Source organism: Ptychodera flava, chromosome 14 (assembly GCF_041260155.1).
Source record: "Ptychodera flava strain L36383 chromosome 14, AS_Pfla_20210202, whole genome shotgun sequence".
NCBI lineage: Eukaryota > Metazoa > Hemichordata > Enteropneusta > Ptychoderidae > Ptychodera > Ptychodera flava.
In genome coordinates, this window is record NC_091941.1 from 31,329,751 (window position 1) to 31,356,417 (window position 26,667).

At 35.6% G+C, this 26,667-nt stretch overlaps 1 protein-coding gene across 1 annotated transcript in view; it reads right to left on the bottom strand.

Annotated features, from left to right (window-relative positions):
* Nucleotides 1-383: 383 nt before the first annotated feature.
* The window catches only part of LOC139150181 (uncharacterized), a 48,538-nt gene continuing 22,254 nt past the window's right edge, over nt 384-26,667 (bottom strand). The window contains exons 9-21 of the mRNA XM_070722393.1: nt 22,943-23,040; nt 15,312-15,537; nt 13,934-14,107; nt 12,609-12,741; nt 11,557-11,645; nt 9,115-9,166; nt 8,231-8,293; nt 7,518-7,657; nt 6,612-6,698; nt 5,976-6,053; nt 5,575-5,703; nt 5,028-5,335; nt 384-4,129 (exon numbers count right to left, since the gene is read on the bottom strand). Of these exons, the coding sequence (XP_070578494.1) occupies nt 4,108-4,129; nt 5,028-5,335; nt 5,575-5,703; nt 5,976-6,053; nt 6,612-6,698; nt 7,518-7,657; nt 8,231-8,293; nt 9,115-9,166; nt 11,557-11,645; nt 12,609-12,741; nt 13,934-14,107; nt 15,312-15,537; nt 22,943-23,040 (1,599 nt within the window). The 3' untranslated portion in view covers nt 384-4,107. The remainder of the gene's footprint in view (nt 4,130-5,027; nt 5,336-5,574; nt 5,704-5,975; nt 6,054-6,611; nt 6,699-7,517; nt 7,658-8,230; nt 8,294-9,114; nt 9,167-11,556; nt 11,646-12,608; nt 12,742-13,933; nt 14,108-15,311; nt 15,538-22,942; nt 23,041-26,667) is intronic.

Genomic DNA, 26,667 nt, shown 5'->3' on the forward strand with positions numbered 1-26,667 from the left:
CAAAAATAAATATCTGTACACATATTCAGATTACATTTGGACTTTGGAAATTACGTGTACAAGAATGACTAAACACAACAGGCTACTGCCAATGGTAAAATGAACAAAAAACATTTATTAATAATTCAGACTGTAAGCAACAACAACATCAACAAGAACCACATATGCAAACCTTTCAAAAATTTTTACAAATTTCAAGCAGCAGTGTCCAAAGTCATGAACATGCAGCTACCAACCTTCAACCATGAACAGCTCCATACAATAACACTTCCAGGTACAGCTGAGATTCCTGATGGTTTGTTGAACTACTGTCATTTATCATCACACTAGGACAACACTTCTATCAGAGGAACACAATTTAAAAGCAGACATACACAGAGGAGATTTTTTTGTTGAAGCAACTTTTATTATTTGTAGGTCAAAATTCTGAGGATTCAAAAGTCAAAAAGTTAACAATTTAGAGAAAACTTCTGAAATTTAAATTGGTGTCTGAAGAAGTATGTAATAAGTACCGGTATTTAACAATAGAGCTTTCATACTTGTTTCACACTTGCTGGGCTTAACAAATCCACATGGCATTTGGTTGTCCCTGGGAAGGTATCAAATGAAATCTGGTTCTTTTACTTGGTGGTGCTCCATTCATTCTTTCATGGAATTGAAATGGTGTTCACAGATTTGACCAAAGGCTCGTACACTTACAAAAAAACAATGTGACAAAAAATACTTGTTGTTTTGGAGTGTAACAAAAAGAATTTGCTCACCTTGCTATCTGGATATCTAATTTATGGTAGGATGTCTTTAAAGGTAGGATACTTTTGATAGAGTTTGATTGAAAGCGTGTGACAGAAATTATGTGACCGTTTTAACTTGGTAGTTACTTACATTATGGTAAAATATTTCCCCTGATTGATGTAACGCTGATAAATGTGCAGGACATGACTGACTGGCCCGCTATTATGTTTACAAATGATCAATGATTGAACCTTTGGAGAAATTATTTTCACTTCTTTGTCAGATCATTTTTATCACAAAAGGCATTAATGATCAAATCTGGCGCACTGATTGGCTCAAAAATAGATTAGAAATATGTATGTATTAGACACACGCTGATAAAACTTATATTTTGCTAACTCTAATTTTAGAAGTACTTTTGTATCATTCAAGTTTTGTTTAAAATTTTAGGAAATTGAAATCAGAACAAGAAATGTTAAAATACATGTGTCATCCTGTAGAGGCAATGGATTTGCAGCTATGATTCTGTTGAAAAAACCCTGCAGCATCATTAGACATATGAACTGTGACTGGGTCTGTCAAGAGCGGTATCGTCAGTTGACAACCTTTCGTTGAAAAATTTTGAAAAAAAAATTAAAGGCATTACAATATATACAAATCAAACAACACACATATGCCTAAACTTCAAATTGCACAATTACAGCACTCTTGTAAATTTTTCTTGTGAATAATTAATTACTTTTTACTGTTGACTTCTATTGAAAATGTCATTAGTTCAGTGAATGTGCATAATGCTTACACTTACACATGGAAAAGTGATCACAAAATTTGTGTGCAGAAATAATTGTAAATGAATGCAGTGTTTTTTTCTTGATAGTGAGTATTTGCTGTCGGGCAGCAATGAATATTAGTGCAGCAAATGATGTGCAAAGACATGTAACAGCCTGCACAGGAAAACTAGTAATAGGACTGACTCACAGTAAGTGAGGCTACCCACAATTCTCCATGATCCGTACACACGGAGATCACTCACTGAACTGAAGCAAATTTCTTTTGTACACAGAACAGCTCGGTCCATATTTCAAAATTCTGGGACCATAGTTTAGATATTCATAATTCTTTAATTTCTCACTGTGAATAATGAGAAGATCAACCCTTTTTCCGCGGAGGAGATAGCAATTTTGTAATTTTGTCGACATAGATTTTTGACAGCCATATGCAATATTTTCAAGGAAACTAAGGGAATAAGTTGCATCTGGGTTGGCAAAAGAAAGGGTATTGATTTTTTGAATGTTTGCAACAAAGGAAATTAACATATCTGACAGGTGGTATGATGAGACCATCTTAGTTGCTGATAACTTTCCCTTGACAAGTGTACAATTTTTAGCACCTTCAAACATCGAATTCTTATTCAATTTATTCCTGAAATTTCAACATGATCGATAATTTTGGAACATAGTTTTCACCAATAATTCTTAAATTAAATTCTAAGTTTCAAATTGTTCAGAAACTGATAAAATTGAATAAGTCTTTAGCAAATAATGTCTGAGCACACAAATCAAGGGGCATTATGGGTAGTCTCACTTACTGTGTGACTGGCCCTGCTTAGTTTATCCCCCCTCCCCAATGATAAGTGTCAAATTAAACCTCTGTGTATTTTAACCATAAACTTTGCAGGTTGCTATTGTGCCACCAGCTTATCAGCATGCATTTCTGGTAAGAACTACCCTATTCTTCATCAGTCTGTATGCTTGGTGATAGATAATGTGTATGTTGTTTGATGATCTGACTTTTTCAATGAAACATGATCAACAAAACATTATTTTCTAAAAAACTGTCCCTGTGACTTTCAAGCAGCTTCACTTGTCTCCTTTGAGCAAGTGATGATTCAAAGTTTTAAGATGACCTTGCTTGTACATATAATCCATTGTATAGATCCTTCTTTGGTTTGGTAGTGCATCTACCAGCAGGCCATCACTGCCAGTGGGGGTATTTTGTAATCTGGGCAAAAGATTTAAGTTTTTTAATCACAATTATTATCTTGTATCAGTAATTTTGTTGTCAGCCTCTGAAGGATCGTTCAGTCTTGATCTCTTAAGTTTGCCCACAAAATTTAGTGTGGAAAGTTTCTCAATAGTACATCTATCTAGTTACAATACTTGTAAATAAATAACATGGAATGTCAAAAAGGTGTAAATTAACCTGGCTCTTGATGTTACATTCAATGATTACTAAAAATGTAAGATGGGATTTTGAATCAATAAGTCAATCCCATTGATGAACAGACAAAACAAAAACAAACAAAACACATGAATACACACAGAGACACGCAAAAAAGAAATACTGTTGTGATCAACACAATAAGACTCACCATTTGAAAATATTTTGCTCAGCAAATAGACCATAAATGTGTACAATACTCTCTACAAACAGTAACATATTTTCTGCTGTACATAATAATTTTTACATCAGATTACATTACACAAGTCGCAAAAAATTTACAACCATTTTAAGTACATAAAGCATTAAAGCTTAGAAATTCAAGCAAATATTTTGCTTTATGAAATTTATACAGTATATACAATATGTTTTAACTCAAGAAATACCTTGAAATGTGTGATCATATCAAAACCATAAGCAACATCATAGAATAGAAGTAAAATGATGAATGTACGAAATATTGTTCCCACATTTTGCAAGATATGTGTGTCATACACACCTGATAAATATCACTAATAGTTTCTTGTTGGTAAGTACAATTCAAAATTTGTAAAATGGATACAGAAAAAATTGTTCTTGAAAAGGAGCAAGATACTCATTACTGTATTATTATCCTGTAGAGATGAGATACTGGGTGCTGTTTCACTATATTGAGATACAGCCAACACTAGCCTTGGCATATTTTGTGTTTCCTTTCCTGTGAAATTGTCATCACTACAGATAGACAGTCATTTTTCTGGAAATGATGTACCTATGACTGGAATATTGAAATCACACTGTATTAGAACTGAGCTTCCTGACTATAAATACAGTCTAGCATGATTGCTTTCTACAGGTACTTGGAAGGATCTTGCTAGTATATATTGTAAAATTGGGTGCAAGAGTGAAAATGCATGATGACAGTGTGAGGGGGTGATGTGATAAGCAAATTGATACTCTAGAATCCACGGTACCTCAATGTTCAACTTTTCAGATGAAAAGGTAAGACCATTGGTGGACAACTAGAAGTGTGCAACGTCATACAACATGCTGAAAGAACATGCTGTTTGGTGTATCCATAGCACACAAATCAGTAATTGACTTGATTAATTAAGTACATATAAAAGTGCGTATCACAAAGTGTTGTGGTCTTCAGGTGATCAGTTCTTGGGCCATCTATGACTTCTCTGATTTGAATCTGCAAACAAACAAATCGTTGTATAAATAAACAAACAAAAAAAGAAAAATATATACAACCATATACATCACATTTTGAAGATATAAGCAGTCACAGTTCAAGTATCATGCACTTGATGTTAACTGTGATCATCATGAAAGAAAGCTGGCAATTTGCTACTTAAAGATTGAGTCCTCTGTAATTTCTAGGTTTATAGAGTATGAAGTTACATTGAAATCAATCAGATAAAAACTGTTATCTGTTTGTAACTGGTGACGTTATAGATATCAGAAATAAGCCACCAAATGCAAAGTGTTGTGGTATAGGAAAAAGATGAAAATTGCAGGTTGTCATTCAGTTTAATAACAGATACAATCTTCACAGGCTTTGAAATGTGAAGACACACTACATATCAGCAGTAGCAGCCAAAAAGAGTAACCATTGGCCAGAAATTAATCCTAACATGCAACGTCCACATTCCTAAGGTACAATTTTCAGGAAATCTATATGAGATTTTCAAACATGAAGTGGCTTCAAGGGTGTCTTTGCGTTTTCAAGGTACAGCAAAATCATGAGACGTGCAGATCAACAAACTGTATATCATTCAAATATATTTTTGAGACATCAATCATGACAAACAAAGTTCTATGAAAACACTGTTTTTTTTCTTGACATTCTTCTCAATAGCTGATGTCATCTAGAAAAGCATTTGTGTCTCTGGTATTGATTTTTGAGTCAAAGTATTTAGAGTTTTGACCAGTCACCTGATGGTCACATGACTCAACTGGTCACGATTCACCTATGAGGCAAAAGTGCCCCTAAACCCCATCCTGCCTTTTTCAAGTTTAGAATACTACGTAAGTGTACCTGAAAGTATGAGTGGTGTTAAAGTAAGAACAATTACATGTTATTGACTTACAATCTGAATGAGAACACTTTTTTAAGTTTAGATTTCTTCTTGGTGGGTGTGCTCTCTTGGCTGTTGCTGGATGAGTCCTGTTCAAGGAGTGTAGAATCTGAGGGCGCTGTGGCAAGTCTGCATTCTGATTGGTAGTTGTTATTGACCGTGAGAGTGGAAAATGACCTGGGTGTTTCAAAGGGGTCAGATTTAGACCTGGGTTTCCTGGCACTGACAGATGTTGGATTAGAGCAGGATCTTCTTAGAGTCTGGGCTTTAGCTGAGCCTCTCTTCCGCACTGCTTCATTGTCATTCCTCTGATGAGTGTCCTAAAATTATACCAACAAACGTTATACTGATTGTGATGCTAGTTGATTTGAATGACTGACGAAATGAATCTGATCATTAAACAAGCTTTACATCACAACAGTGTATCCATTACCTCAATCTGTTCCTCTGATTTGGTGAGAGTTGAATCTAGCTACATTAGGAACAGCATTCATGTTCAAGCACTAAAGTTAACCTGGTCAACACATCTAGGTTAGCACATCTAGGAAATATTTCTCACCTGAGTTGCTTTCAGATGTGCATTGTCAATTCTTATACTCTCCTTGTCGTCCAGTAAGACATCTTCATCAGTTACCGCAAATATCTGGTCATCCACTGGTGAAGTTCCACCCTCACTTCCTTCAAATTCCTAACAAAGGTGAACGAAAAAAAAAAAAAAAAAAAAAAAAGAGTATTCCCTCTGTCCATAGCAGTACCATATTATTTCAGTATACTTTAAGTATACATTAGTCAGCAGAACCAGGGTATTATGAGGCGTATCCTTGTTTATATGTAAAATTGAACTTTGCTTCTCCATATACTCTCACCAGCACAGTCCAATAACAGCAAGCTTTACTCTGTGGAGTTGACAGACCTTTCAATTTACAAAACAACTTTCTTATTATTATATTATTTGCATACCTCCATTATGATGACATTGAACTTCAGCTGGATAGCTCCTGATTTGATTCGTTTCAGAGTAAACCAAGTGGGACCTGCCTGTGAAATGGAAGCAATGACAAAGTTCTTCTTTAAGAATTTCGAGAAATATCATCCTTGGAAAACATGATGCCCTGTTGCTTTGAGGAAAACAGAAAATTCTGACATGTAAAAGCAAGATGTTACCCAATAGTGATCCATTCAAAATTGAGGGTTGCTTTTGTAATGCAAATAAATTTCCCAAACGGAGCTTCATACTATAAAATTTATAGAATTATATATATATATATATAGAGAGAGAGAGAGAGAGACAGACAGACAGAGAGAGAGAGAGAGAGAGAGAGAGAGATCCATTTGTGCCTTTCTAAAAGGTCTTAAAGTAAATCACACAATTGCATTGAGTCTTCATATATCCAAGGCTCCAAAATAACTTCTAGGAAAAAATGATCTTCTGTTGGCAATATAAAGATACATGTTATGACACACTGGATATTGTTTTCCATTTACACATTCATCAGGTTATTAAATTTCATCCAATGCAGCTTGATATTGGGTGAAAGCAAAGGAATCTTACTGGAAGGAAAAAGATCACAAATTTATGAATTGATTCAAACTTACATGTGAATATTGGTTTATTTCTTCCAGTGTGAAACTGCAAGAACCAAGAAAATCTCTTCTCATGAAAGGATCTCTGTCCCACACAAACTGCAAAACACATCAAATATATCAATGATTGAAGAATATGAGCAACACTTTAGCAAAATATGAAATTACTAAATCATATTTTAATGACTCTGCAAGGTCACTTGTAAGCAATTTGGTAAGCATATGACTGATCTCACATAGTCACTTTATTGCAGACAAAATTGACAACTGTATGCATTTACTTTTAAATGAAAGGTTTGAACAACACGGAAGTCTGACAGATACGTTGGCATGAAATAAGATGTAAATTTATTTTATTCATATGTCAATCATTATATTGGTGAAAAGTTTAAAATTAATCCAAGCCTGTCAGAGTGATAACTGATAATAGACATGATTACCGGCAAACCAAATACAAAATGGATTCCTTCATTTGTAGTTTGACATCAAAGTAGACACACTTTCACATTTTTCAGATCTTTTGAGAAGTAATGTTTGCAGTAAATTTGAAATCATTTTTAAATCTCTGTGAAAGGTATTTTTTCAATACAGTAAGGGTAAGATTCATTTGCCAATTCAATTTCCTTGCTTGATTGTGTTCAATTTAAATTTTGTTATATTCAGCTGATCTTGGTTGGAGTAAAATTTGAAAAAATTCTTTTTTGTTGTAATCGAAGTAGAAGTTTGATAAGCTGTGCCTTCATTTGGGGTTTGATATCAATTTACAAAAGGTTCACACATGCCTCAGTATTTGTATGTTCTGGTGTTCACTATTAAAGCTGCCCTCTGTAGCTGAAAGTAAGAATGCTTGAGATTTCACAGCCATGGAGCATTTTTCTTATAACAGTTTAGAGGCTAGTACTGAGCAGAGATACTTACAATGTCCAATACGTCTGTCTCATTTGGCAGCTGAAGTGTTGCACTCTCTTCCCAAACTGGTGACAATGACTTTTTAATGGTAGAAGTCTTGAACTGAAGGTTGTTGCCGACTTTGACTTCACAATATGGATCACTATATCCTGTACGGGGGAAATTACACGGAATTCCAGTGAAAAAGGGGACTGTTTTGAAAAAGAGTTGGTTTTGCCTCACAAATTTGGTTGATAAAACTCATACTCCAATGCAATAAGGCGCATACATAAATACAAATAAAAAGGAAAATGCTAACAAAAGTTCATGAAACAAAGTACAGAGGCAGATCACATTTCTGGCCAACATAATGTTTAATGAGTGACACAGAAACTTCACAGATTTAGATTTCACATGAGTGACATAGATACTTACCAGATTTGGAACATTTCACATGGAGTGCCTCTAATCTAGTATAGGACCATAAGTGCTGATTTATGTGTGGGAATTTGTTCATTCCAAGTTTCCTGATATTTTCAATATGATATCTACGTTGCAAATCCTGCTAGGTGACATTAAGTGGGAATATCTACTCCTTTCCCTGGTCAGGCAAATTGAATCTGTCTTTATGGAAACCATCACGGAAGCCTGTTTTGCTTCTTGTTTTCATCATTTTGGCAATAATGCCCACTTGAACAAAACAAAATTTATGACGATTCATGTATTTCACCATGAGCACCTACCATTTCTGTCCTTAGCGACGAGATCTTTCGCACGTAATACTGTTACTTCTAGGATACCCTTGCCTGAAGAAAGACATGAATGGAATGAACACAAATATTTGTATAGTGCAAAGGTATGATATCAGTATTGTTTTATTTGCATGTAAAATAAGTGACACAAGATGCAATGCATTGCCGGTAGGACAGTGAAATGATGCTCATAGCACAATAACATCTGTGAGAAACTACACGAATTACAACATGGGAACTGATCACCACAAGCATCCATGTAAACTATCAGAGTACACCATTAGCTTTGGAGCAGAAGGTCATGAAACCATGGATGTTGTTACTAATTGTCTGCTTTATCACTACCGAACATAACCAGGCAATCCAAATTTATGACGTCTTGTTTTGGCATTTATGACGGAAGCCTCCTGATGATTTAGAGTTTAAGGAAATCTCTTTGATTTTAATTAATGTACTGATATTGCCAGTTTAAAAATTGCAAAAAGTACAACTTGTAAAGTGAAATAAAATTTTGTTTCACACTATAAAACATGCATATTTGAAACTGAAGTAGGACTTGTGTACACAAAACAAAACAAAGGCATTTCCCAGAAGTCCTGAGAGGGCGTACAACCTCCACAGATAACAGGATAATCTGACTGACTGGTGTTCTTTCAAACATGCAATTAAGTTAACAGCTGTTTAGTTTACGGCAATTCAGGCAGTATGACTATGCACCTTGTACAGTATTGTATCAAATATGTTAAGTTTCTTGCAACAATTGGATACAAACATGACAAGATTTTTTATTTTCCAATTCCATGTTTCATTCCATACGCAAGGATATCCAGCCTATTTTCCACAGTATTGCTCTTCTGAAAACTATGCTTACTTACTCATGTTCAAGACAGATGCCTTCCTTGTCACCTTCCCTGACACCAAATTTTTCTGAAAAATGCATGAGAAGGAGGGGTGGCAATCATTTAAATAAGATTTAGACTTAAAATACACCCTACAAACATTGTGTTTTATCATAGTCTACATGCATAAGCGTCTCCCTGCTTTCCATTAATTTGGTCAAAAGTCTTTCTCAACTACAGCCACACCAATACATATTCCCTGGAAAGGTTATTGCACAATAAGTTTCATAACATGAATATTGCAACATAAAGTGGGAAACTGTTTTACACACAAGCTAAATCAAATTGTGTTATATTGTATACTTGTCAAGAGTTAAGAAAAAAAATAGCACCAATGGCACTTGATCACAACTGGCACATTGTGAAACTACTCATAATTAATGAGGTACAATATGTGGCGTCATGCGATGTCCCATCATACCATATATGAAGGGTGTAGCACTTGTGGTTACTGAGTTATGGACAAATATGTATATTTCAGGTCAAATGTCACTGAGGTCATGTGACATTTTGTCAAAAAAATTGAATTGCTAAGTCATCCCTATATACCAAAAATCAGACCTAGCTCTATTGGCTCGCTCAAAATTAGATATGCACATAATTAATGAGGTACAATATGTGGCGTCATAAGGTGTCCCATCATACCATATATGAAGGGTGTAGCACTTGTGGTTACTGAGTTATGGACAAATATGTACATTTGAGGTCAAAGGTCACCGAGGTCACGGGAGATTTTGTCAAAATATTTGATATATCTGCGTGAACGGAGGGACATGACCCAATCTATAAGGCCCTGGACTTCATCCATGGGGACTAAAAACTGTGTCACTGAATCCTTTTTGCAATATGAATATGATGAGAAACTAAATTTTTATTTTACTTGGCCTTATACATGGGATTCTATAGACAGCTGACTTATACATGGTAGTCTATGGTGGTGTAAACTAAAAAGTCCTCTAACATGGCCAAATTTGATCGCATTGTGAAACAAATCGACGTGCATCTGTATGGGGTAGGGTACTATCCTTGTGCAAAGTTTGAAAGAAATTGACCAGGGCATGTCTGAGATATCTGCGTGAACAGACGGACGGATGCACACATGGATGCACGCACGCACACATGGACATGACCAAACCAATGTCCCCCGGACGGTGTCCGTGGGGACTAATTAGACAGACCACGAAGTCAATGAGCAACATATAGCTGAAAGACTATTTTCATATTGCGATTTTAAGCCCATTTTAATGAGAAAAGGGACATGTATATGTATATGGAGAAAAAAGCAGAAGACATATTTGTAAATTGTTTGTTAAGTGACAATCATATATGCATCTCTTGAAATTTTGTGGTTATAAGGTATAACAGTAGTGTAATAATGAGGTTAGAATAAGTTAGTAAAGCTAAGTTGACAGTAATTAAGATTACAAAATTATACACTAAGCTGAGGAAATCTGAATGAAATAAATGTAAGTAGCAAAGTCATGGTCATCTTTTGTCTAATACCTTGTGTAAGTTCATGAACTTTACATAAATCTTGCTATAGATTTGTTGCTAATGGGCAATAACTGTGTTTCAGATCATTTGAGAGCAATCCATCCATGACAGGTTTAAATTGTAATATACTGCTATTTAAAGGAGAGAAACTTCTCAAATAACTTTTTTCCCTGTAATTTCCTGTGAGAACACATGGACATGCTTAGGACTCTATGCTGGTGCTACCTTGATAACTAACCTACAACTTGTAACGGCATTGTCTAACCTGTTCACCCCAATTTCCTGTAGACAGGTCCACACTCACCATTGATAATGGGTTTGGGCCATACCACGGTAGTGAAAGACTGTAACATGTGAGGTCGTGGATACTTAATCTCAGGAATGTCAAAGTCTGTATATTGACTCAAGGATGTTTACATAACAAATGCTTAGGGTCATCTCAAAAGTGAGAATCTAAACTATGAAATATGTTTTTTTTTATTGCTTTTGATACCCAAAAGAGCATAGAAATCTCTTATACTTTGAATCAGCCATCCTGCATATTTCTAACATTCATCAAAACCTCATTTCTGTTCCACAACTCATAAAACAGTCCACAATGCAGGATTGGTGTACATTCCAAAACTACATATATGAAAGACCCCTAAAATCAATTAGTTAAAAGGGGGGTTAGAAATTTCCCAAAACTATATAACCTCCGCTCCGTTTGGCTCCATTTTTCGGAATTGGAACCTTGGAACCAGTCTATGTATTGGTACCAAATATCAACGCAGTCTGTTCAGCAGTTTTTGACTTTTTGTCGTTTACGGAAATGGACGACATCAAACACCGGTTGAAACCACCTCTATATCACAACTTCCAGTTGTGATAAAAACTAAGAGAACTGCCTATCAAAGTACGTCTGTCATAAATTATTATACTTACAACATTACTCTTCTTCTTTGATTTAGGACTCAAAGCCAACTCCTCATCTCCTTCACCAATTTGGTCAGCTGTGGCACGGCCAATCTTCTCTGTTTAGAGGTTAAAGGTCAAACCAGGTCACTCATATATCACAATTAACACCTTTTTAAGCTACTGCCCTCCTTAATTTGTTTGTTTTTTATAATCAATAACCTGTTAGACATTGTAACAGGATTAATTCAGAGACATAAAGTCTAAAAGACATTGTAAAAGTGACAATAACGCAAAGGAACGACACTGAGACAAGTGTTTGGCCGAAATCCGGGGTTATGCATGTACTGCCATGGCGGGGGCGACGAGGCGTCATGGCGGCCTGGATGGCAGTACCGGGCTCTGGGTACCGTGCATCGGGCAACGTGTTACTGTGGTCGCCCGCGGCAGACCCATGACAGTACCCCCCTGGAACTTTATTGTGTAAAGCAAGCGATATAGAGACATACAGTATCTTTTATTGTGAGCTGCTACCCTGCAGCATGGCTTTTTTTTTTTGTTTTGTTTGTTTTGTTTTGGTTTTTTTTGCGGAGGGTGGGCGGGAATTTTGTGGTGTGAACTTGAGCGTGGCAGAAGTTGAAATGGACGATCTATAGCTTTGATCACACTGATATGCGCATGGATAATGACGTGGAAAGGGTGACGCAAGTTGTTTAGATAACGGTAAATGAGGGCAGTTGGTAGATAAGGTTATGTCTCAAGTGCATCCAGCCAGTGGTAGGAGTAGGTGGCGCATGGTGACCCATACATGTCAAGGTCTAAACCCTTTTCCCCGTGTCCCTCCAGACGTTAACAATGATTATAGCAAAGCCATAATCACCCAATAACGCTTGGTCACATTTGAAGCAATACCTAATAAATTATAATTTGGTTTATATAATAAAATGATCAAAATGTGATCAATATTTCATTGTTTTGAAGATTGATTACTTTACAAACATTCTCTCAAAATGATTTACAAAACATGATATATGGAGTCTTGGATGTAAAAGACAAACAAACTTAGCTGATCACATACATACCAGACTGTGCGACAGATGACACAGGTCTGAATATAACAGACACACATAATGTTCCCAGTTTATTCCCTAAGACAGGTGCACCAACTATTCCGTATCCAAGGGGTAACTCCTTACGAATCACACGCGTAGTCCCCTGAGCAATCAAATCACGCAAGAAAAAAAACCACAATATTGATCACAAAAGTCAACTGGTAGCTCTGGCGTACTATATATATAAATCTTGAAAATGAAGTTTCATTAACTTGATCAGCTACACGACTCTTGTACAGAGAAGGCAAAATGTATAAATTTAATAAGCCAATATCCCCTGCAGGGATTGCAGTATCTAATCAACTTCTCAGGCAATTATTTCAAAAATCCCTCCATGGATACCGTCTTTCAATCGACTTTATTTTTAATTGGAAGATCTCTATTACTCCAGAGAATATTTGCCTGCATAGAAGTCCAAAAAAGCAATGACACTGAATTAGTTGACAAAGAAATCAATAACAAATTTGGCTGTTTGCCTTGGTATACAAACCCTAAAAGCCTGTTAAGTTTAGTATTTTATTATCTCAAAATCTGCACGAACTTCGTTGTGGCCAACTTCAATAAGGTAGATTGTCACTGTGATTCACGGATAAATACGGATAAAAGGCAATTAAGATTCCACAAACTCCTCTGAGAGTTCAGTGAGTTTCCAACCCTAATAAGGCATTTACTTTCATATTACTGATACTTTAATCTTCAGGCATCAGTTTTTAGTTAGCAGATATTGACTTGCATGGCAAACACTTCATTGCACATAAATAATGACAAGAGGAACTTGAAAAAATTGGAAATCATCCAAAGGAAGCTATTGTGCAAAAACAAGTGCCGGCAATGAATAATTATTGAGGACAAGATAGCCTTTCTCTTTGAGCAACATTATCTACATTTCAAAATATCAGCCATATGGTGGCTTTCAATGTTTTTTCTCACACTTAGTAAGCAGACGACAAGCTGTGCTATTGTAAGTTGAACTCATTCTTATCACATGTATATAGTTTGTGACTACAAATTAAGGGAAGATTTTGAACAATTATTGAAGAGCATGTGTGGTTCTATGAATATAGCTCTAATTAAAATGTACCAAATTCTGAAGAAAGCCATCAAAGCTAGGGTTTTGTGATGTTAAATTACAGTTTACCAGGACAGATGATGAAGTTTTTGGCTTTATGAAAGTTGCGGTATGGAACATTAGTTTGCTATTAATTCTGTAAGGTGATGCACAATCACAAATGTGCATAATAATTTGAAAATGAAATCTCGAGAAAACAAATGATGAGAATAGACAAAAGATATACCTTGGTTAGTGGCAAGTTACATGAGCCTAGGAAATCATTGTCTGTTATCTTGCGACCATCCCAGTCATAAACCAGAAATGATATTGCCGTTGTAGTATAGTCAGCAACAAAGAATTCCATGCTGGATTCCCACTTTGGATTCAGTGTCTGACAGATGTAGTGAGTTGTCTTCACCTGATGGGTGGAAAAATTCACAAAAATTCACTTTTTGATGAAAACTGAAGAAAGATGCGTAATAGTGAGTGTGACTCATCTTGATGACATATCAAGCATTCCCAAATTCATTGACCTGAGTGTCTGTCACTAATATGAAATAATATTCAGCAATACTGTTTCCATAGAAACAGAGACTTTGTCAAATTAATTCTGATCAGCGACAGAGGAATTTTTTCATTCCCCCTATGATGGTAGTATTGGTGTCTAACAACTACGCATGCAACATATATCTTTGCATTGGTGCTGATCACTCCACACGGCCTCTCAAAAACCAACACAATCTCTCCCAATAGTGATTTCATGATATGTGGTATTACTTTCAATCCAATTTTTTTGAATGAAAAATAAATTGAGGTCTGATCAGCCTTTCTTTTCCTGTAGAAATAAAAGAAATTATTATGGTTTGCATGCATAAGTAGTTTGTATAATCAACAGCCCCATTGAAGTATATACTGTTTTATTCTGACTGAAGACCCCCTCAGGGAGAAGTGACTGCTGCCCTCTGGTGGCCAATTCAAACCTCACTTCTTTCCTTAAATTGTCACAAATGAAGTTTCATATGTAAATAAAAAGCTAAAAAAATAACCTCTGACCTTAAATTCTAAATTTTAATGTTGCTGAATGAAAGTTATTCATGAGAGTAAAAGAACAGTCCTATCACTGGATACAGTCAAACATTACAAGAGAATACAGTATAAGCACTTTATGACTGGACAAGCATGGCATGAAACCAAATGTTCAAGTAATGCAGGTTCTTATGACAATTTCCCAAAAGAATCTATGTCACAACATATGACAGATGTTAAATATACATCTTCAGCAACACCTGTTGACTCTCAAGGAATTGATAATATCTTATGAAGCCAACATTTTCATGAAACAGTTCGCTCATATAGCCAACAGCTGTAGCAATGTATTAAGACAGAAACAGCATATGGGCATTTTATGATTTGACTATTCTGAAAGAAAGAAAGAAACTTATATACAGAAAGTACAGTGTTTTCAACTGAAAACAGAGAATTATTCATGCCATCAATCATAAAAAAAATATTTTCTATTTGGAAAGAAAGCTTTGCAGATTGAGGTCACAACAGTCACACACTTTGAACATGTTTGCAGCAACAGGTTACTGGGATATTATCTTTTTTCAACGTGGCTTTACCTTTTGCCTGTTGTTGAAGACAATGACATAGGGATCAGATTTTCCAGTCCTGTCCATGGCAAGGAGATTACTCCCGCTGTGCACACAGACATGCACCACCCCTGCAACTTCATTATCGCCCACAGGCGGTAATACAGTATTGCTATCTAAATCGATGGGTGGCAAAGGGGTGTATTCCATTAAGAGAGACAGCTTGATTTGTTTCTTTTGAAGTGTTGTCTCAATTCTGCAAATCAAAAAAAAACCATAATGATCCCTGGAGTTAGTAACTCAAAATTCAAATCAGATCTGTAAGAGTCAAGGTAAATGATGTTATGTCAACAGAAACAGATATGGGGAAATGAATGTGATTTGGGAGAGAGTTTGAAATTTATGGCAATTTACTTAACGAGCGACTAGCGGCCGATATAGCTCCGCTGTGTTTATGTAGAGAATAACTATTTTTGACACATGTTGATGAAGAAGGTGGAAATCTTTGATAGCTCAATGCAGTGGCTGAAAAAGTGGCTAAAATAGCTGCAAAAATACCAATAGAAGATTTCATCGTACTTTGAATATATCACATTGGATCATCCCTAAGAACATGTCAACCAAAGCTATCTGATGAGTAGTTTTTTGGAGAATAAAATTTTCTGACCAAAAATGGCAACAATTGCCCGAAAAATTAAATTTGCAGATTTCATCATAATTTCAAAAGATCAAATTAAGTTCATCTATAGAAACCTGTATACCAAATTTCAAAGCTGTTAGACCAGTACTTTTTGAGAAACACATGTTTTAACCAAAAATGGAAAAAATTGACCCAAAAATTCAAAATTGCAGATTTCATCATAATTTCAATAAATATTATTTAGTTCATCTATAGAAACTTATATACCAAATTTCAAAGCTATCAGATGAGTAGTTTTGGAAATAAACATTTTTTGACCAAAAATGGCAAAAATTGCCCCAAAAATACAAAATTACAGATTTCATCAGAAATTCAATATATATTACTTAGCTTGTCTGTAGAAACCTCTATACCAAATTTCAAAGCTATCAGACCAGTACTTTTTGAGAAATAGTCCGGGGTCACTTGTCGTGATTTTGGCTTCCGTGTGCATTTCGTGAAGACTCTTGTCAACATATATCATTCTGTTCCTTAATATCTGGAGAGTCCAAAAAACATTGTGGCATTTTTTCTTTCCACTTTGTCAAGGTCAAATTCAAGGTCATTCGTTACTCGGCAAATTCCATTGATTAAGCATTGTAGTGCATACAAATTGGCTATAATGATTGACCAAACTACCTTCACTGGTGTAGGGGAACCGAACAGCTCATGATAGATTTAAAAAACCTTGTTTGAGGCATTATTGCATCTTTTTTTACCGTTTTATTGGATTTATATTCAATTACAAGGATTTGTGTGTGTTGCAGTTGTCAATCATTTCCCATGCACTGTGTTAAATAATGACACGGATTGGTTTCTGACATGCACTGCGCTTGACAACTACATCATAGACGTTATTTTATCAATTTCTGTGCATTTCAGCGTAAGTATTACCAGCTCTGCAAGGTTGTAAAATCCAGACCTCTGCGCAGAATTTAACTAGTGTAGACTGGATTACTGTGCAGCTGGCAGTGTACTCTTTGCTAGTAGTAAGAGTAAGTCATCCCTTTTCCTCGCATTTCTCTCCAAGTCGTGTAAAACGATTTGGATGTTTCCTTAGTAACAGTAGCAGGGATTAGAGACTTGTTGCTAAACATAGGCTATATGTAGAAGCCGTTTATCAAAACTAAGCCTCTTGACTGAGAAATATAGGCTATTATCTGTGTTTTTTGAAAATCAACTCCAGTACACACAATGTTGTACTAACCAAGACACCCATTGGTAGAATATTGATATAGAGTACGAAAAATGATACATTAACAATAGGTTGATTCTTTATTGAGACACAGGTTTAGTCCATAGGTTATTTAGGGTTAAAGATGACAAGAGAAGTCAAAGACAGTGTTAGTAGTTTCTCAGAAACCGTTATCCATAGGCTATTTACTAGATATTGTAATGTCACGGAATAGTTAACATTTAGTGGTTGCGTTTCACATATAAATAGTTCACATAACTGACATTGCATGCAAATAACTTCGTCAAAATTTTCAGTATGGAAAAACATCATTCCTCTGAAAAGAGGACGCTATGAAACAGACTTACCGGTAAAGTCTGTTTCAGAACGTTATGCCTGATACGTCAGGAAGCAAGTGGTGAGCTTGTGTCAAATCCCACTGCATATGACACAGTGCGGAGTTTGTGCACCAGAGAGGTGTATTTGGTGATGGTGTCTTTCCAGAAATAAATTCAAGATTCAGGGATGATGATTCTTTTTCCCTTCGAGCTTGTGGTGCTAGCTGGCATAGGGAATGCTAAGCAAATACTTGCCACAGAGGTCTACTCCAGAGAGCAACATTGCGCTATGAAAAAGCATTAGAGCAAGGTGATAGCTCTGTAATATTAGGCAAAGCAACTTTAAACCTCATCTACTATGGAATGTGTTGTTTCATCTGAACATAAAGTTGCTTTCACTAGACCATCAGCTAGTACATACGACAAAAGCATGTTTATTCTGTCAACAATATAAGTTTTCTTTGGGTCCTCTCCATGAGGTTTCTTCACTCAATACTGGGGAAAACCACAAAGGGCAGTAAACCAAGAAAAATCAAACTTGTTAAAAGTCGGACTCAGTGATGCAATAGATCCAAAGGATGCTAGAGCCATTGACATTAAATATCACAAAAGATGTTGGACCAAAATCGTTGAAAATTTAAACACAAATGCAGACTTTGTGTGTGACTGGATCTGCAAATGTCGGTAATGACAATACCACCATGCTTGCTGCAGATATCGAATTTTTTTCCTTGTTGGACTTGCTGAAGGAGCGTTTTTAACCCTGGAGAAGTACATGACTCATATTTGGCAATATGTAAGGAACATGGAATTGTGTGATGGTATTACTTTTATAGCTATAGTTATCGTTCGCTCAGTTAAAGCGATGAATTCGTTTCTTCGCTTCGATAAAGTTTGTATGTGCGATGTGTGATAGTGAGCATGCATGTGTGAGTGCTTCACGAACTCTACAACGTGTGGAGCGGTCTCAGTCAGAAACATGTAACACCGTTAACTTAGCCGGCTATTGAACCACTCTTTTTTGGGAGTGGAGATTTAGCCGAGCGGTTCTCTCTGTGGCCTCTCCGCTAGGCGACTGATGCCGTATGTTGTGGGTTCGAACCCGATTGAAAACTAGCCGTATTTATAGCTAACTTTCTTCAGATTAGAGTTATGGCATTAAAAGTCATTGACCTTTGACAGGAAATGTCAGGGACCGGTCAGTTTCTTCGGCCAGGGGGTGGATTATTTTTTGCCGGTCTCAAAAAGTGGCTGACCTCCCTTTTCCAACTTTTCAAAACAGGGTGACCCCCTGTGAACGACAAAGGTAAAATAAAAGGTGGTTGTCATGTCAGTTGTAAGATAGGACATTAAAAGTGTCAATTCTAAAGTTTTAATACTGTATTTTGAATAAGCTGTGAATGTATTCCACTCTTTTTATGCATAACCGGATCTTCAAAACTGTTATAAGACAAAATGTAAAATTTGTGAAATTTTAGTGCATGTACACTTTGCAAAACTTACTTTCAATTTACAGACATCAAGATAATTCTGACACATATCTGATACATTAAAATACTGCACCCTAAGGGCGCGCCGTAAAATATTAAACATCCACATATCTCTGATATATGTGATATATGAAAGTCATACGGATGAAGGGCGTGCTGAAAAATATGTTTGAAATTTAAAGTAACGCGCCCAAAGGGCGCGCCAAAAATCATTAAACACAAAGATATCTCTGATATATATATCTGATATATGCAAGTTTCGCGCTTGTTGGGGGGAGCTCTCAAAAATATGTCTTATATAAACTTACGCGCCCAAAGTGCATTCCGAAAATGCAACTCAATCATGAAATTTGTTGCTGGCAAGATGCATTTTAGGCAAGTATGAGCACGTTTCGACCCCCCTATTTGGCATTTTAATAACATGGTAACCCCCCCTTTATCACCAAAGTCAAAAACAGGGTGACCCCCTGAATCCACCGTCCCCCAAGGCCAAAGAATCTGACCAGTCCCTTAGACATCTGATTTCCTGAGACTATTGTATAAGTTTTATGAATCTGAAATTGTAGACAAGATAATCAATGTGATGTTTAAGATATGGAAAATCAATGTGATATTTAAAATATGGAAAAATTCGAAGGAAATTTCATACTGACCTTTAATTGACCTTTGGCAAAGTAGTTCTATATATTCTTAATGCAATTGCCGTTTTTTTCAACAAACCTAAATTTTAATGATTATAAGGAATAATCCATAACAAAATGCATGTTTCCAAAAATAATTTTGTTGCAAACTGGGCATAAAAATCCTTTTATAGCTAAGAATAGCTGATTTTGTTGATTTTAAGAAATGACCTTGAAATGACCTTCAGAGTTGTCAGAAAAAATGCCAACAATGTTTTTTGAAAATCTTGGCCATTAAGTAAATCGATGAGCTAGGTTGGCAAAAATCTTCACTCAAAACACACGGAATGACAATTGACCCCGGACTAAAACACATTTGACCAAAAATGGCAAAAATTGCCCCAAATTACAAAATTGCAGATTTCATCATAATTTCATAAATAACATTAAGTTCATCTGTAGGAACCTTTATCCCAAGTTTCAAAGCAATCAGATGAGTACTTTTGGAAATACAACTTTTTTGACCAAAAACGGCAAAAATTGCCCCAAAAATACAAAATTACAGATTTCATTAGAAATTAAATATATATTACTTAGTTCATCTATAGGAACCTGTATACCAAATTTTAAAACTATCAGACCTGTACTTTTTGAGAAATACATTTTTTGACCAAAAAAGGCAAAAATTGCCTTAAAAATGCAAATTTGCATAATTCTGCACGATTTGAACAAATCTGAAATAGATCATCCCTAGGGACATATGTACCAAGTATCAAAGCTATCTCACTGGTAGTTTTGAAGAAGAAGATTTTTAAAGATTTTTTACCAAAAATGACAAAAATTGCCTTAAAAATACAAATATGCAAATTTCACCACAATTTGAACAAATCTGACTGAAGTCACCCTAAGTAAACTGCATATCAAATTCAAAGCAATAGGACAAGCGGTTTCAGAGAAGAAGATTTTTTACCAAAAACACCAAAAAATGCCCCAAAAATACAAATATGCAAATTTCACCACGATTTGAACAAACTTAAGTGAGGTCACCCCAAGTGAGCTGCATATAAAATTTCAAAGCAATTGGACTTGCGGTTTCAGAGGAGAAGGCAATTGTTGACGGACGACGACGGACGACGACGACGACGGACGACGACGGAAAATCAACCTATTTGATAAGCTCCGCGTCGCTGACAGCGGAGCTAATAAAAAAATGCTTGAGTCCACATCCATCAAACAAAATCGAGATGATCAAGCAACTAACTTGAGTGGCCCTGCTGGATAGGATTTTACATTTCCCAATTAAGTGAGGTAAGGCAGCTTTAACTCATCAAATCACTATTCCATGATATTATGGACAGAAAATAGATGGATATATCACAAGAAACAGAAACATATTTAAAACAGCCAACTGCCATGTTTGAAAGAAATCAATCCTGGCACTTTTTGACCGTCAGTATAACCATGTGACTTGCAAGTTCATATAGTGGACACATTATTCATTTATTCATTCGAATGACCAACAGGAGTATATTCACAATTACAGGCTCCACAGAACATAGAAAATACATACAATTACCACACACAAACATTGATGAAAAAAATTGCAACGGACTTACATTACATTTTGTAATGTTTTTTGAAAAATAATTCATTATTATACTAGTTTTAAAAAGACTATGTCTGTTGACAATGTCAATAATTGAACTTAATTTTGATATATCGTTAAGTGCCTACAACACGTGGCATAAAGGAGTGTTTATGAGCATTTATTCTGGAAAAGGTACCCGAAATGGAGGGTTTACCTGTAGACTGCATTGAACATTCAGTGGGATTTGAGTTAAATGAGAAAATTTACCACAGAATGAAACACATCTGTATAGGAAGATAAGATCAGAAACCTTCCTACAGCTGTATAAAGGAGGAAATTGAAAAGTTTGCATAATTTTGTGTATCCTGATGAAAAATAGTGCATATTTAGATTCAAACATAGATACTTTATAAATTTCTTTTGAACACTTATAACCATAAAATGTGGAGACGTATAATATGTTACAAAGCTTCGTACTGTGTAATCTTTCAGAAAAATCTTGGCATATCTGAGTTGGCTCATAGCATGACAAAAATAAACACAAAGGATTGGCAGGTTGTCAGATACCATGATGAGATAATAAAGTGTAGTAGAATTGGTTTGGTTTTTGCAATCAGCATTGGCATGTCTGCAAAATGATACAATTTCTCCTGTGTAAAATTTTGTCTTGCTACTGTGTTCATTTGAATGCATATCATGAAAACAGTCATCACAAAGCACTCAGAGGAATATTGCACAAGATGTAAATATCAAATTTTAGTTTCAATGCAACAGAGAAGGACACCTGATACAAACATAATCCATTGGCTGTTGGCAGGTTATCAAATACTCCACTTCAATGCCTGTGACCCTCAGGGAATCTTTTAACTCTCAAAAGAAATGAGCAACGTGTGTCACAATAATATTAGGCTCGATTTGGTTATCACATGATAATTTTATGCACTTGCTTTAATGATAGTGAATTTAATCGTGAATGTTTTGAGGAGCCAAAACTGGCAAACAAAGTTATCAATTTTTCTAGCTACATTGTTTGCTGTCCTCTTTCTTCTGTACTTTATTGTTATAAATTAAATTTCACTATTTGAATCTATTTCATGTTCCATTGGTAATTATTTCATATAAGTTCACTGCTTATTATGCAGTACACACTTTCTTATTCCCTGAATTTAAATGTACCTCTTTATTTGAACAACAAACATCTGTTTATCACAACAAACATTTATCCGTTTATCCTCCTCTCCCTCTGTTTGGCTAAGATCTGTCAGATTACATAGTGCCCTCTGATACAGCAATGCTGGATTTTTAAAGCTGTATTGGAGGGGTTTCCAGGGTCACAAATGGAGGGCAAACAGTATCCAACACTTTGTTATTGAAGCTTGGCATGGCAGGGGGGTTGAGGGGATAATAAAGATCTGTAGATCTAGCGCAGTGGAAAATACAAATAAAATAAAGAAAGCATTTCAAAGGCACTGGGTAAATAAGCAGTAAACATAATAAATGAAGTATGTAAATATAGAAGACAACTATATGGAAAGAAGTTGATTTAGTGATTTTATTGGCCATTTTCGGGCTCATAGAGTCAGATCTTCAAACCAAACAAAAACTATTAGAAAAGCAATTAAACTTTGACGAAAAATGGATTTCTAAACATTTTGAACAATTATAAGTGAGCAAAATTGGCAATTTTTGCTTAACAGGTAAATATATAAATGACTTAAAAATCACAATAGCAACAAAATACAGCACAGTATAAAGTGAAGTGAATTACTCACACATTCTTGCTGTCGAGGTTAAGTTCGTTGAGAACAAGTTCAAACTGAGCCAATGTGTATGAAGTTAGCAAGCGTCTACCTTTCACCTTGATGTACACCTGAAATGAAAAAAAACACAATAACAGTCAAAAGAAGCGGCAAAAATCCAAAAAAATTTCAGTGTGCATAAAAGAAAGCCATGGCAAGACGCCAAACAAGATATAGCAGTAAGTATAGATTTAATCTTTAAGAGAAAAGAGGCATATGTCAAGTCAACCTGTGATGTATAATATTTCTCTGCATCTAGATCAGATAGTCCAATCTTTTGATCAGGAAGCAATACCGCACCATTAGTCATTAGAACACATATCACAAAATCAAACATTGACATACATGTATGGATGGTACAGCAAAGAGGCTCAGGTTATAATCCCTGAAGGCACAAATCTCATCCTATTAACCCTTTGAGCACTAAAGTCTATTTCTGTCCCCTTTAAAACCCAGTCAGTTTTTCTCAGATTTTTGCCAAAATTTTGAGAAAAAAGTAGCAAATGAAATGTGATGTCCATTTAGTCCCCATATAAAAAATTACAGAAAAATTCATAAAAATTGGTAATATTTTGCACTAAAATTTTGGCGGGAGAAAATTATAGCGCTCAAAGGGTTAACATTTTTTGAGGCATCATTACATTATTTTGCAACATTCTTAGTGACTTTTGTGTCGGTCAATGAGCAATATGAAGAATTCCATAGGTCCTTAACAGACTTGTTATTGTAGTGTGCTATGTTCTGAGGTATAATCAGGCACAGATGTTTCAAACTATCAGATTGTTTGTTACATTTGCTGGATTTGACCCCATATGAACTACATAATGCCTCATCTGCGTCTCTATAGTTGAGTGTGGATAAAATAATCTTTGCTAGTATAAAGCTGTGTTTTAGGGCAGGGACCCAAACGTCATCAATAATAGGGAGACCGTACCAGACCAAGCTTGCAGAGAGATATGGATGGGTGGTGAGTTAGAACAGATTGTGATGTATCAACACAGCTATGTAGATTAGACAAAGAAAATTTACTTGTACAAATGACAAACCATCGTTGATGTCAAAATAATTAACAGATGTTAAATCTATTGAGTTGTGATATTTGGGCCAGGATTAGCTGTGCAGGTGATATTTGGGCCAGGATTAGCTATGCAGGTGATATTTGGGCCAGGATTAGCTATGCAGGTGATATTTGGGCCAGGATTAGCTATGCAGGTGATATTTGGGCCAGGATTAGCTATGCAGGTGATATTTGGGCCAGGATTAGCTATGCAGGTGATATTTGGGCCAGGATTAGCTATGCAGGTGATCATGCACACTGGATAGATATTAGATTGATTTAAAGGTATATAGTCACCTGTAATCTAAAATATGCCCATATATGGTCAAAGGGGCGTTCCTTGGTATTAAAAATGCCAATGTGAGGGCGCTGTTTTTAAAAAGCGGCCATCCGCTTAAAATCTGTGATTGGCTAGATTTTCTCTTTCCATGGTAACTGTGGCAAAATTGGAACAGGTGACAGTATACATTAAAAATATGCTACAATCACCTTAAATTAGTGTGGTTTTATAAATAAATCCCTATGTTCATGTAATCTGCTTAATTGTGAGCACTCTTCCTTTATGTATTTATTTATGAAAAAGGGATTCCTATTATATTCATCAAGTATTCTGCAAGTATTCATCATTTATACAAAAGCTGCATGTCCTCAATGGACAAAGTGTACCATGCTGAAAGACAGTTGTGCATCCAAGCAATTTTTACGATATCTATACAGAAAGTTACACAGGGAAAGTACAGAGGGGAAATATTGTAATGCTGACTGTATGTGAACATGAACTTTGTGTCTGCTTTTGATACAATTTTGGGTGGTACTAGGGAACTTGCAGAATGTGTGCAAATTAAAATTGTTATGCAAAGCCATGGCTGTGACAACCAAATGTAATTACAAATTTATGTATCCAATAGCATGAGAAATCTACACTATACCTCTTCAAATATTGATAAGACAAATGGAAGACCTAGTGTTCATATGAGCAGAGGAGCCAGACAACGCCGGCAACTGTCAGGAGCCAGACAACACCGACAACTGGCTGACTTTGATTACAAAGTAAAGTGTTATTTTTGGATTTCTGTAGGTCTCTGAGGAAACTTTGAATAAACATATCTCAGAAATAAGTCCTTGATACATACTTATACAGACAAGTACTGTAACAATGAAAACAATTGACAGTACATGTGGCAATAAGTGATCCCAAAAAGTGTGTAAAAGGGTCAGCTGAAATCATCAATTTTTTTCTTGTTCTAATATTCTTTTCTGGTATTATTTTTGAGAAATTTCTACTTCACATAGAAACATATTACACTTATCAAAAGCTGTAAACCTAAGCATTGTACAAATTCAGTGTTATCATTGGACTGTCTCAAGCAATGTCACTATTTTATAGGCATGAGTAACAAGCAATAAAATGTTTTATGCTACTAAGGTGACAATACAAAGCTGCAATTTTGTGTCTTTACAACCTTTTAACTCACACCTGAATAACCTGACCCCGATTTTTCTTTGTTATAAATGTTCAGGTGCTCCAGAACTTAGCTCAGATGTTGTAGCAGGCAGAGGCAACCGTAAACACAGAATCTCTCTTTTCCTTAGCAAAGTACTAACATTTTTAATCTCGCCTCCAGCAGATACAAATTTCCAGCAAAAACTCACTGAATTTTTTATGGCATCGTGATCTCAATTTTCTTTGATGCTGGCGGAAGGATATAAAATCCAGTGATGAGTCTCAGGATATTTACAGATTTGTATCATCAAATTTATCCTCAAAAGTGCACCTGCAATACGTACAGGCCAGTATGTCATACTGTGCAAAAGACAGAAATGGCTGACAAATCACAGCTGGGACAGAAATGTGATTCCCTCTTTGCTACCCAATTGTTTGATTTATTTACCACTGAGCAATTTAACAACAAGATGAGCTTAAATTACATGTGACCATAATGCTTGCGAAATACAGTGCTTGTCATTTGACTTTGGAATTTCATTGTTCAACATGCACAGATTTCTTGTTTGGTACCCCAAGGTTTAGAGTTCAACAAAAAGAAACCCCGACCTAAATGCAACAATATATCCAAAGACACATGACATGTATTCATTTTTGTCTTGCTAGCTGAATACTGCACAGGGCTGTTGCCCACAATTTTAGATGCGCATTGCAGGATAAAGGTCATAATTGTCTGACTGAACAGAAAAAAATATAAAACAGTTTATCATCATACCTTCTTACGTTTATTGCCTTTGGGTAATCCATCAAATCAGATGGAATCAGAAAAAATTACTTTAACTGTCACTTTTCGAGAAGTTAAAGTTCTGCAACAGTGGTTTTTTTTAAAACATTCTGCATGATATATGCGACAATCTTTACATCCTCTGATGTTGATTTCCAGAGTAAAACCTGTACGTTACGGTCAAAAATCCACGTGTGCCAAACACTGTAACTCCAAACTCAAATGATAAGTGCTGTGTGCTGTCATGTTTTGTATATTTGTATATTCTAAAAATATGAACAAGGAGTACTCACACAATTATTTTATTTTGTACAAATTTTAAGATAACCAAAAGGTGTAAGTCAGTTATTTGGGCTTAAATATACAATTAAAATGGTTTTCAGTAATTTGTGCAAATAACATACATTGTCCTA